The 13576-nt window shown below is 38.8% G+C and overlaps 1 protein-coding gene across 1 annotated transcript in view; it reads left to right on the top strand.

Moving 5' to 3' along the window:
* The first annotated feature begins 1102 nt into the window (after positions 1 to 1102).
* Positions 1103 to 13576, top strand: part of fat2 (FAT atypical cadherin 2) — a 56310-nt gene continuing 43836 nt past the window's right edge. The window contains exons 1-4 of the mRNA XM_051127184.1: positions 1103 to 1762; positions 5519 to 8794; positions 10323 to 10634; positions 12355 to 12413. Of these exons, the coding sequence (XP_050983141.1) occupies positions 5548 to 8794; positions 10323 to 10634; positions 12355 to 12413 (3618 nt within the window). The 5' untranslated portion in view covers positions 1103 to 1762; positions 5519 to 5547. The remainder of the gene's footprint in view (positions 1763 to 5518; positions 8795 to 10322; positions 10635 to 12354; positions 12414 to 13576) is intronic.

Raw genomic sequence — 13576 nt, 5'->3', positions numbered from 1 at the left:
AAACAGCCTACAAATAATCACAGAGAAATATCATGGAGAAATTCTAGAATTAACTGTGTGCCAAAAGCCATTAGAAAGAAATAAGAAATAATTAAGTGTCTGCTAATAGCCGTTTATTTGCATATTACAGCTTCACTGCTGAAACGGCTTTTTAAAATGCTCCTGAATTTACACACTAAATCTGTAAAGACAGTTGGCAGTTGGCGACTTAATGCAAATATTCACAACCTTAGTACAATGATTTAAAGTTTAGAGTTTTTTTTTTTTTTTAAGGGAAGTTGAACACAACGACACTCTGTTTCACTCTGTCGCAATCCTCTGCCGGTTAATGTAAATCAAGGCAAATGAGGACATGAAGAATCAGAGAGGCACACAATGAGAAAGGTCAACACATTATCTGAGAGGAAAGAGAAAGGATGCAGATAAAACAGCTGTCACTCAAGTCTGTCAAACCCAGGTGAAGCTGATTTTTTTGCCGATTGATAGTGAACGAGTAGCTGTGAGGCTCTGCCAAAAAATGCTTTGTGTCTTTTAGTTTGTGGATCCTGGGATTAAGGGGGTTGGTTTTCTTCCTTGCATTTCGTAAGCGATGATTGATCCATTATCAAAATAGGATGCGAAATCATGTCAGTTCGTAAGCTTTCAAAAGACAGGATGTCACTAAATACTAATATGAACATGGTTAATCCACTCATAAAACTGTCTAAATAAAGCTTCGTTGGGAAATAGAGATGCATGTGGCTTTCTCTTGTGGCCTCAGGGTTGCACATTTTTCACTTCATCCTCAAAATGCACTTCGGCAAAGTCCACCTGCTGCCGGTGGCCCGGTGCCCACCGTCTGTTGAGTCTTATTTGTGGGCCGTGCCTGCTCCATGTGCTCATCCTCTCTCGCTCCACGACAGGTCTTGGCACCGAGTGTGGGGTCTGTTTACATCATCCCTGGACGAAAAAGTCCTGTCGTACCTCAACGTACAGTTCTGGGTCTTTATCCTGAGGTGACTGTGGAGAACTTTTAATTGAGGAATCTGCTAAAGAAATGCTGATCTCAACATGAGACGCATTACACTATAGGTAGCCCGAGTGCGAACGGTGATCTCTGTTTACATAACAGTCGAACAAAGACTAAGTGCTTCAGGCTGTTAGCAGCAGTGCTAGCACTAATAATAGGTAATTGCCTTCTGGTATCTGCTGGAGTTTAGCTTTCGGGAGTTAATCGGGAAGGCTAATTTTTTTAAAGCCTGCTTCAATATTTTGTCCACAGACTTCAAAAGCATTGAGGTGACTCCATCGAACACAAAGCAGAGGCTCTGTACTGTACTTAGCAATATGAAACCTGTGAGGTTTGAGCGGGACTTTGTGTAAAAATTAGAGATTTACCTCGCCCAAAGGCTAAAACAAACAAAAAGAGAGAGAAAAAAGGGTAAAAACGCCTGCAATCTGTGTGCCCGGCTGATGGTTGACGGGTGTTGGGCTGAGTTTAACAGGAGAAGGGGGAGGGTTTCAGAGGGAGTGTGTCATCAGGATTGGGGAGGAGAAGATCAACCTGATTCCTCAGGGAATGAGGTGTCTCAACAGCAACTCTCTAGTCTCGTGAACAGGCTAAATTAGCTGGAACCGTCAACTGTGGCTTTTCTGGCAGAGTTTTGAATGTTCATTATGGATGAAAAGCGATTAGCTTTATTTCCGCACTGGAATACTGTCATACCAAAGATTTGAGGACTTTGGGAAAAGTTTTATGTATAGCAGCAGTCGAGGACCTCAGGTGAGTTTCTGAGATGTCAGGCATGCGGTGTCAGTTTGCTGAACAACTTTTTCTTCTTCTGGAAGTGGATTTTAGCACATAATCTACATTCAAAAGTGCGTTAGTAGTGCGTCTTGTTATTTTGCTGTGGTAAGCACTTCTTTGGACTGTTACAAATGTTGCCATTTTTAAAAAAAAGTATATATATTTTTTTTTTTAAATATTCAAATAGTCCAGGTACGTTTCTTTGGACTGCAGTCAGGCTGTTACAAATGTTGCAGTTTTAAATGTTCCAAACATTCTAAAATAGTATTTTTGCTTTTTTTTTTTTAAATATTCAAGTGGTGCTTTTCTTGGGCTGCAGTCAGGCTGTTACAAATGTTGCAATTTTTCATGTTCTAAATATTCTAAAAAAGTATTTTTGTTAAAACACAAACTAATATTTTCTTCTTCTTCTTCTTCTTCTTCTTCTTCTTCTTCTTATTAATTTAAATGTTTGACTTATCTAAAACAGATGCTCTACTCAATTCTAAACACATTTCGACTGGGGCCTAAGGTAATCTTGGTCAATATGAAATATAATTTCTTCCTAAATATATGTAGCAATATCCCATCTCATTCATCAAGGCCTTTTAACATGGTGTGATCATTAGAGATTATATATGTGACCCTGGACCACCAAACCAGTCAGGACAATAGGATAGTAGAATATTTGGCTGATATACAACTATTTAAAAATCTGGATTCTGAAGGTGTAAAAAATCAAAATATTGAGAAAATTGGCTTTAAAGTTGTCCAAATGAAGTTCTTAGCATATTTCTAATCCAAAATTAAGTTTTGTTATATTTACGGTAGGAAATTTACAAAATATCTTAACGTAACATGATCTTTGCCTAATATCCTAATGATTTCAACCCATACAATGTATTTTTGGCTATTGCTACAAATATACCCATGCTACTTGCTAAGACTGGTTTTGTGGTCCAGGTTCACATATTGAACATTAAGGTGGTTACATGCTGAACATTCTGTGGTAGCACATGTGATCCATGAAGGCGGTCACGTCAAGTGTCCAGGTCTAAGTAAACCTGGTGGTTTAAGCCATTTGTCTAAACTATCCATTCTCTAAAGCCCTCCTAGCAATTTAGATAATTGTCTGCCTGTGGCACTAGGTGTGGATGTGAGGAAATTTATGTGAGGTGCTCATGTCCTCACAGACAGATGGTGAACCTAAGATTTCTCAGAAATGGTATGTGATTTTATTTTATTTTTTTCTGAGGAAAGAATTTAATCTTTAATCTTGATAGAATATGACAGATGACACATGCATTCATTCCTTCGCTTTAAACAAAGATAACTGCATTTATCAGAATTTAATTAGCAGGCGTTTCAAAAAAACCTTTTGGGAGGACGCTGGATTCGGCGTCATCCGTAATGCCTATGCACCATTAAGCTTGCTGTTCTGTTGAAAATGACGCGTCTGTGGGCATGTTGATGCTTGGCTCTGGCCACAACTTTTGCAAACAATAAACCAACAGCAAGAGCTAGTGTAATCCTAGTAATCCATGCACCACAAAGCATAAAACGTGCAGGGAAAGTAAAAAGAATTCCTGTAGAGTCTGTTAAAAAGGGAATGAAAAATTGCAGTATGTTCAACTTTGCTGGCTTACTTGTGGTTTACAGTAGTGCATGTTTTAAACACAAGCTACAGCTTGCTTTGATTCGAGTATTATTAGTGCTTGATAAAGTTTGATTTATTAAAGCACACAGTACCATTACAAGAGTGCAAGCATGCCGAACTGTTCACAGTATCCTTAAATGTCATTAAATTGAACAAAACTGGCAAAGCGAGAAATGATAGTGAAATGTGATCCGAGTGTGTGCCGCCTGACTGAGCATGTGGCGGCAGGTAGCTGTGAGAGTGTGGGCTGGAGGGCAGCACACTGCACATCCTACTGCTAACAGACTCACCCTGAGGGATTTCATAACTCCTACCTGTTGCATTTTAGGCGATTTCAAAAGAGTTAAGAAGTATTGTTGCTCAAACCCACACAGAAGCACAGGTTTTATTTAAGTCTAACCAGTATGAGATAGATTCAGTCTCTGTTAGTGCCTCTATCCCATAAATGCATTCCAGGAAATATATCTTGGTTTCCCCAACCCCCCTTATAGAGAGATTTATGGCGGTTAGAACTGTTATCGTACATCTACATAAATATACAGGAGACTGACAGAGCATAATAGTTTAAATAAGTACAAATTAGCTCTGCTTGCTTTTACTTCTTTACAGTCTCCTTTTTTGTTTAATTTGGTATCACACTGTATTGTACATAAATCAGGGGCATAACAACCTGTTTTTGGAGGTTTGGTATCTCTCAAGTTTAATTTTCATTAAATAAAAACATCTGAAATAATATTTAATATTTGAAATACAAGCTAATTTAACTGAAAAAAGCAAAAATTATATAAAAATGTCCAAAAAATGGTTTTAGTGTTTAATAAAGTGAAAAGAATAAGATTCTTTTTTTTTTTATTTTTACATTTTTTTTTTTTAATTGCTGCTGGGATATGAAAGATTGGGTTAAATTTTGTCACTAAAAATGAGGAAATTGACAATTTCATGTTTTTTAAAGAAGTCTCTTCTGCTCACCAAGCCTGCATTTGTTTGACTTAAAGTACAGCAAAAACAATAAAATTTTTGAAATATTTTTATGATTTAAAATAACTGTTTTCTGTTTGAATATATTTTAAAATGTAATTTATTCCTGTGATTTCAAAACTAAATTTTTAGCATCATTACTCCAGTCACATGATCCTTCAGAAATCATTATAACATTCTGATTTACTGCTCAGAAATGATTTATTATTATTATTATGTTGAAAACAGCTGAGTAGAATTTTTTTTTAGGTTTGTTTGATGAATAGAAAGTTCAGAAGAACAGCATTTATCTGAAATAGAATCTTTTGTAACATTATACACTTCTATTAAAAAAATATACTGACTTCAAGCTTTTGAATGGTACAGTGTATAATTTTACAAAAGCTGTTTATTTCAGATAAATGCTAATCTTTGGATCTTTTTATTCATCAAAGAATCCTGAAAAAAATGTACTCAGCTGTTTTAAATATTTATAATAATAATAAACAATATTTCTTGAACAGCAAATCAGCATATTAGAATGATTTTTGAAGGAACGTGGCACTGAAGACTGATGTAATGATGCTGAAAATGTAGCTTTGATCACAGGAATAAATTACATTTTAAAACATTCAAATAGAAAGCAGTTATTTTAAATAGTAAAAATATTTACATTACTGCTTTTGAAATATTTTGGATCAAATAAATGCAGGCTTGGTCCGCAGAAGAGACTTCTACAAAAAACATTAAAAATCTTACTGTTCAAAAACTTTTGATTGGTAGTGTATAATTTTGATACCCGATTTGAACAGCATCCCAGTTCAGTTTCTAAGGTACAAAACCCCTTTTCATATGCTAATTCTAGTTGAATTGTAGTTAAAGAAAACTGGCTCAACCATGTGAAAATGTATCACCTGGTTTTAATAGTTCTGGTGCTCTTCTCACGGTGAAACAATGTAATATAGCTTGTCAAGGCATGTCAAAACGGGAGAAAAAATACCTGACTATGGTCTTTCACTAGGTAAAACAGACAATGAGGTGTTTGTGCTTTCTGGTTTCGGTATGTGGATAGATAATGGTCATTGCAATATTATTTTGGCATATCACCTCATTTTTAAACATTTCTTTCTTTCTTTCAGGTCTGCGGGTCCATGTTGAGACAGTGAGAATGGCTTTCTCAGACACGGCCATAATTCTCATTGTCATAGCAGCCCTAGGAACGCTAACCAGATGTCAAGGGAGCCTGGTTAAAGACAACTCTCTACTGAGGTTCACCCATCATTTGTATAATGCCAGCATTTATGAGAACTGTGCTCCTAAGACCTACACGGAGAGCCCGGTTCGAATGGGCATCGTGCTATCTGATGCCTTCTGGGACATTAAGTACAAGATCGTCTCTGGCGACGACGATGGCCTTTTCAAAGCCGAGGAGGTAACCGTAGGAGATTTCTGCTTTTTGAGAATCAAAACCCGAAGCAGTTACTCAGCTGTGCTGAACAGAGAGGTACGAGACATGTACACTCTCACCGTCGAGGCTACCGAAAGCACCTACGACAACCGAGCTAGAACAAAGGTATCGATCCAAGTGCTTGACACAAATGATCTGAAACCGCTCTTCTACCCTGCCTCTTATCATGTGCTAATTAAAGAAGACACACCGATCAAGTCAAGTTTGGTGAGGGTGAGCGCAACGGATGCTGATATTGGCAGCAACGCGGATTTTTATTACTCATTCACCACAAGGTCACACCCCTTCGCCGTTGATCCGTTCACAGGGACCGTTACACTTATAAAGAGACTTGATGCCAGTCAGAGAGACCGGTATGAGCTGACTGTGCTGGCGGAGGACAGGACAAAGAAAATATCCGGCGTGCAAAAGTTTGGAAATGTTGCAACGGTTGTTGTGACCATACAAAAGGTTACAGAAAACTTTACCCTCGTCAGTACAGCGACTCCGCAAACAGATGGCGACAAAATAAGTGTGAACGTCAAAACGAATCCCAAGGAGATGGAGAAAGTGGCGTCTTTAAGTATCGTTGAAGGGGATCCGCTGAAGTCCTTTCAGGTTATTCCTTCAACATTTCATGATGGTGGCTTTCAGCTGGTCTCAACAAAACGGATTGACTGGTCTCAAAACCCATTTGGACTAAACATTTCCCTTCAAGCCAAAGACAAAAGACAGAACCCTCCATTGCTAACACCAATGCAAACCATGCATATCCCTTCTCCTTCTCAAGTTAAACCATTGACGTTCGAACGAGAAGTGTATCATGTCAATCTCAGTGAATTTTCTCCACCGAAAAGTCACGTAGTGAGAGTATCTGTAGGTTTGAATTTCAAAAACACAACCTACCGCATCAAAGAAAACCCAGATAGCTATAAATTCAAAATCAGTGCCAAAACCGGTGTGATTATGACTTCTCAGACTCTTGACTTTGAAAAGCACTCTCATTATGAGTTTGATGTCATAGCAAATGGCGGGGAAGCATTTACCCGTGTCGTTGTGGATATAATTGATGAAAACGATAATGCCCCCAGATTCACGTTACCCTCATACCAAGCTTCTCTGCCTGAAAATGTCCCGATTGGGACAAGCATCTTGGCTGTCTCTGCTATCGATGTGGACAAAGATAACAATGGATTCGTAACATACTCCATAGCAAACACAAGTCCTGTTCCGTTCAACATAGACCCACTGACCGGAGTGATTTCTACCTCTCAAGAGTTTGATTATGAGCTCATGAAAAGATGGTACCACCTGAGAATCTGGGCCGCTGATAGCGGAAGCCCTTTTAACAGAGTGAGTGAATGCTCAGCAACCATCACCATGACCAACGTCAACGACAATGTTCCAGTGTTTGAGCGGGTGGCATGCAATGCCTCCATACCTCGAGACTTTGGTGTGGGGAAGAGTATTGCGGAGATGTCAGCGCTCGATCTGGATGAGCTGCAGCAGATCATATACAGGATAGAATCTGGGAACGATGACGGACTGTTTTCAATTGACCCTGTTTCTGGCTCCATTAAACTTGCTAAAGCAATTCCCCCAAATTACGAAGGCAGTCCTGTATATACACTTAAAATAACAGCAACTGATGGGAAGTATAATGCCGACCCCAACACTGTGACTGTGCGCGTCATAGGCAAGGGCGAAGGTGCCATCACACATTGCGAGGAGACGGGAATTACGAGGCAGTTGACAGAGAAGCTTATTGAGTCATTTAAGCCGTCTCTCAATGCCAAAGAAGAAGAGTACATCTCAGATGTTCATATAATTAACCAGCACTCTCCAAAGTTCATCGCGGGCACACTAAGCTCAATTGACATCAGGGAGGACTTTGCTCTTGATAGATCTGTGTTGCAGTTTAAAGCCACTGACAATGACTCTGGCTTTAACGGAAAGCTCGTCTATGCAATTTCCAGTGGAAACGAAGATGGGTGTTTTACTATTGACATGAGCACAGGTGAACTGAAGGTAATCAGTGCTTTGGATAGAGAGCAAAAAGAGTTTTACATTCTCAACATAACGGTGTATGATCTGGGATTTCCACAAACATCTACGTGGAAGCTTCTTGCGGTCAATGTTCTGGATGCAAATGACAATCCTCCAGTATTTTCTCAGCCAAGATATGTTGTGAACATCCCAGAAAACACAGAGGTTGATAAAAGCATATTCAAAGTCACCGCAGTCGATTTGGACTCTGAAGACAATGGCGCATTTAAGTATTCGTTGTTATCCTTCACCGACTTGTTTAAGATTGATGAAGTCACAGGGGTGGTGAAGGTAACCGGGCCTTTGGATAGAGAGACCTTTAGCAGATATGACCTAACAATTGAAGCCAGAGATCAAGCCAAACTGGACCCACAGCTTTTCTCGTTTGCAGATCTGATAGTTGTACTGGAGGACATCAATGACAACCCTCCAAAGTTTGTACCTACAATCTACAAGATCAAAGTTCCCGAGGACGTTCCTTCAGGGACAGTGCTGTTATGGGTTGAAAGCTTTGATTTAGATCTGGATAGCGGAGGTCTCATAAGCTACAACCTGAAGAACACCGAAGCAGGGATGTTTTTCCTGGATACATCCACAGGGTGCTTGACTCTGGAGCGTGAACTGGATTTCGAGAAGCAGCGGTTTTATAATCTAACCGTTCGAGCTGTAGACCACGGAAAGCCCCGGTCTTTATCATCTTCGTGTTTCATTGAGGTTGAGGTGTTAGATGTAAACGAAAACCTGCACCGGCCCCTCTTCAACCAGTTTGTGCATAACGCAGCCGTTCAGGAGGATGCTACCGTAGGAACCTCAGTATTGACACTAACTGCTGTAGATAACGACCTCGGACAAGATGGAGTAGTCAGATACTACATCCATGATGGCTCAGGGCTTGGCGTCTTCACAATTGATGAAGAAACAGGTATGATTGTGATTACAATGTGTCTCACATGCCTTACCTACACTGTAAAAAGTTTCCACCAGTTTCAACTTGACAACCTAAGTTTAGCAGCTGCCTTATAATTTTAAGTTAAATCAACTTAAGTCATTTCAACTCGCAAGTTAAATCAACTTAAAAGTACAAGTCATTTTAACTCATTTTATTGTAATGAGTTAAAATGACTTGTACTTTTAAGTTGATTTGAACTGCTGAACTTAAGGTTTTAAGTTGAAACTGGTAAAAACTTTTTACAGTGTAAATAGGATATGACTGACCTTTTCTTTTACAAGACCTGCCTTGAGCATGTTGGGTCAACACTGCATGTTCAAACATTTACAGATCAGTCATTAGGCATACCAAACATATGTAAAGACAAAATGATAAAAGGCTTTCTCCTGCACATGTTAAAAGATTTCCTTAACATCTGTTACATTACATACACTGTTATTCTTTGACTATATAATTATTGGCTTGAGTTTTGGTGTTCTTGTGCACTCTGGGTGATTTCAGAATTTTAGGACAAAAAAAACATATGTTGGTACTTGAATGTTCAGTAGTAAGATTAGGGAACACATATTCACTTTTAACTAAGAGTTTCACTCAGTTAAAGGAGAAGTCTACTTCAAAAAACAAGGATTCACATATAATGTACTCACCCCCTTGTCATCCAAGATGTTCATGTCTTTCTTTCTTCAGTCGTAAAGAAATTGTTTTTTGAGGAAAACTCTTCAGGATTTTTCTCCACATAATAGACTGATATGGTGCCCCGATTTTGAACTTCCAAAATGCAGTTAGAATAGAATAGCAAACCCAAAAATGAAAATTCTGTCATTAATCAATCATCATCATTTTGTAAGATGTTCGTTCATCTTCAGAACACAAATTAAGATATTTTTGACGAAATCTGAATGCTTTCTAACCCTGCATAGACAGCAATGCAATTTCCAAGTTGAAGGCTCAGGAAGGTAGTAAGGACGTTGTTAAAATAGTCCATGCGACATCAGTGATTCAACCTTAATTTCATGAAGCTACGAGAATACTTTTAGCATGCAAAGAAAACAAAAATACAAATTTATTAAACTTTTTTGTTTCAGTGTCAGTCTTTGATGCACTTTCATTAAAGAGTACCACCAATGCATTTGCACACAAAAAGTATTTTCGTAGCTTCATAAAATTTTGATTGAACCACTGATGTCACATGGACTATTTTAGTGAAGTCCTTACTGCTTTTCTGGGCCTTGAATGTGGTAGTTGCATTGCTGTCTGTGCAGGGTCAGAAAGCTATTAGATTTCATCAAAAATATCTTAATTTGTGTTCCGAAGTTGAACGAAGGTCTTACGGGTTTGGAATGACGTGAGGGAAGTTATTAATTAATGCATGTAATAAAAATGCATGCTAATATGCATCTAGTTACTGAATGTATAACAGTATATGAAGACAAGCATGCTTTTTTTTGTTAAATGTGCAGTATAATGTCAGTTAGTGATTCTGAACAATTACATTTTGCAGGTGTTATTCGGACCGCAGGCCTTCTGGATCGTGAAGCCGTGCCACACTATTGGCTGACAGTTTATGCAAAAGATCTGGGCACTGTACCACTGGTATCCTGGACTGAGGTCTACATTGAAGTTTGGGATATTAATGACAATCCCCCTGAGCTGTCCCAGCCTGTCTACTTTGGCTCATTGCAAGAGAATTTGCCAAAGGACAAATCTGTGCTAAAAGTATCCGCCACAGACATGGACAAGTCCTCTGAGGGGAAGCTAACTTTCCAGATCCTTGATTCTCAGCGCATATATTTCACCATTGATGCCAAAACAGGTATACTTCAAATTATCCATTAGAACTTGTTCAACAGTTTTGGCTTTTTTTATAGGAATGATGAAACGGTTGTAAAAAAAGGTGATTCATGTCATGTCATAATGCAGTCTTTGATGGACTGATAAAACGTGTCCAAGCACATGTTTTTTTATAAGGGTGGTATGCTTTGTGAAGGGCACAATGAATAGGACCTCTAATTAGTGCTCAGTGTGTGTCATTTTGTGTCAAGGGTGAGGACAGTTGTTAAGCAAGCCCACAGAATCACAAAAAAACGCAACACCTATGACCCTTTTTGCAGCTCTTTGAACACTGGCTATGAAAATTAGAACTGCATTAACCAGCGTTGCAAGCTTGCACTTGTCTTTACCAAGTCTCGTCTCTTTGTTGTTTCATCTGCCCCGCCCTGAGCTAATAGACGAGGATTACAAAGAAAACAGGGGGGTTGGGTTGTATTATATGAAGGATCTACCACTGAAATGTTCGTGTCTAGAAGTTTAAGACTGGCCAAAAAAATTGTTGATGTTTGCGTTGCCATTGTTAAAGTGCTAACGGGTTTGCCTGGAAGCTTGAGGTGAAAAACTCTTTCAAAAACCCAGCTGGTGTGAAGCTTTACTTTTATCTATGAATACTGTATGCATGTACTGTCCACGAGGATCAAGGAGCATGCTAAATGAATATAAAAGCGTGAAAGAATCAAGAGCCAGATCAGCTGCAGAGACAGCAACAAATCACACCTCAATGCAGTTTAGCCTGTTTCCCGCAGGGTAAAAGGGACTAGAGCTCTCTGGAGTTGTTTGGCGCTCCATGTCAGGACAGGACGGCCTAAGATGACTAATCACTAGAGTGAACACTGTGACTAAGCTAACCGCCTTAACAGCTTAGCACCACTAAACCATAGCATTTATCGAATGTGAACAATTTCTAGTGAGTAAGTAGATAAGACAAATATTTCTTGTGTGGGTTGTGTGAGTTTACATTATCAAAAGCCAAATGCTCTAGGGGAGATTAAGACGTTAGAATACAGACAAAAATGGTTCCTTTGTAATATTTTGAATGCTAAAGACGTTTCTTTTTTAATCCGTGCATTTGCCTATTGTCCCATGCACGATAGAGCAATTTTTCCACAGGTGGGCATTAATGCCAAAACCACACTTGCTTGCCTAAATACAGGCTGTTATAAAAGCTCAGCAGGGTTTGTTTTGAGTGTTGCACAAGTTGATAGACACTGTGGGTCCCTGCCAGCCCTCGACTACTGAAATGACACTCTTAAGTGTTTATTGCAGTGGTGGTAAACCACTGTCACTGGTGCATTTTGTCCGCCCTTTGCCTGAAAACAGCTGTTGAGTCATGGAGCACACTTAACCAAGTCCCTAACACCCATGTGTTTGAAAACCTCTTATACTAATTCAAAACTGCTTCTAAAGCCTTGGTTCATTTTCTGGCAGCTTCTTGGCAACTGGGACGTCTGGCCCTTTAGTATACGTCAGCCATGGCTAAATCCTCCCTGACACGGATATGAATAATAACCGTTGTTCCCACGACTTGTATACCGCGGCTTGACCTACTATAAACAGTGGAACAAAACAAATAAAGCTTTAAAAACAAACCTGTGGGAAGGGAAAGTAAAATGGGCAGCCCTGGGGTGAACGAACAGGTGTGCCATCCATCTGAAGCTGGTGGCATTGATCAGCTTGTCTGTTCTTCCTCTATGTTTGTTTAGGTGTGATCAGCACGCTTGCTCCCCTGGACCGGGAACAAAAAGCAGAGCATATCATTGAGGTTGGTTTACTAGCTTCCTTCTGTTTACTAGGTTGTGATCCTCAGAGCCTTTCTCTAGCTGATTGCTGAGAACGTGTTGCTGTTTGTTGTATCTCAGTCTTAAAGGGATAGGTTTTTTGTGTGTAACACATAAAAGAGAAGTTTTGACAAATCTTTAAGTGCATCTTAGCCGTACAACACGGTGTTTAGAGCTAATAAATGATGGCAAGTTTTGAGTGCTGAGCAGTCGGAAATGTAAAATGATTCACTCGTAATCATCTCTTCTAGTGTGCTGTTAACCTCAGATCCGTTGTGACCGAATCATTGAGTCACTGTTGAATCAGAGAACCAGATCTGTCTGATTTGTGAACAAATCACTCCTTTGAGCCAGTTCTTTTAAACAAACTGGTTGATCTGGTTCACAAATCATACGTGATCATTTAGAATCGTTTGATATACATGAAGACTGACTCAAAATTTGACCTGTAAAAAGTAACTTAAAGTAATATTTTATTTTGTTACATGATGCATAGGACAATGGTTAATAATTTAAAAGCATTTGATTTTAGATGAAAATTCACATTTGAAATACTAAAAGATACAAATGCTGTGGAAAGGGTTGAATGCTCAAGAATATTGCAGTTATAATATTAATTATTAAATATCTCTGCTTTTAATATTTAATTCCTAAGAGCCAGTTTTATTAGTTTGTCTTGTGTTTGATTACAGTTGAGGTCAAAAGTTTACATACACCTTCTAAAAACTACAAATGTTTTTTATTTTACCAAAATAGGAGGGATCATACAAAATGCATGTTATTTTTTATTTAATACTGACCTGAATAAGATATTTCAACTAAAAGATGTTTACATACTGTTCAAAAGTTTACACACACTTGATTCTTAATACAGTGTTGTTACCTGAATGATCCACAGCGGTGGTTTTTTTTTTTTTGTTTGGTGATAGTTGTTCATGAGTCCCTTGTTTGTCCCGAACAGTTAATCTGCCAGCTGTCTTTCAGAAAAATCCTCCAGGTCCAACAAATGAGTTGGTTTTTCAGCGTTTTTGTGTATTTGAACCCTTTTCAACAATGACTGTATGATTTTGAGATCCATCTTTTCACACTGAGGACAACTAATGGACTCATATGCAACTATTACAGAAGATTCAAACGCTCACTGATG

Source organism: Labeo rohita, chromosome 14, assembly GCF_022985175.1.
Source record: "Labeo rohita strain BAU-BD-2019 chromosome 14, IGBB_LRoh.1.0, whole genome shotgun sequence".
NCBI classification, from domain to species: domain Eukaryota; kingdom Metazoa; phylum Chordata; class Actinopteri; order Cypriniformes; family Cyprinidae; genus Labeo; species Labeo rohita.
The sequence above is the reverse complement of the archived record's forward strand: the minus strand, read 5'-3'. Positions and strand labels throughout refer to the sequence as shown.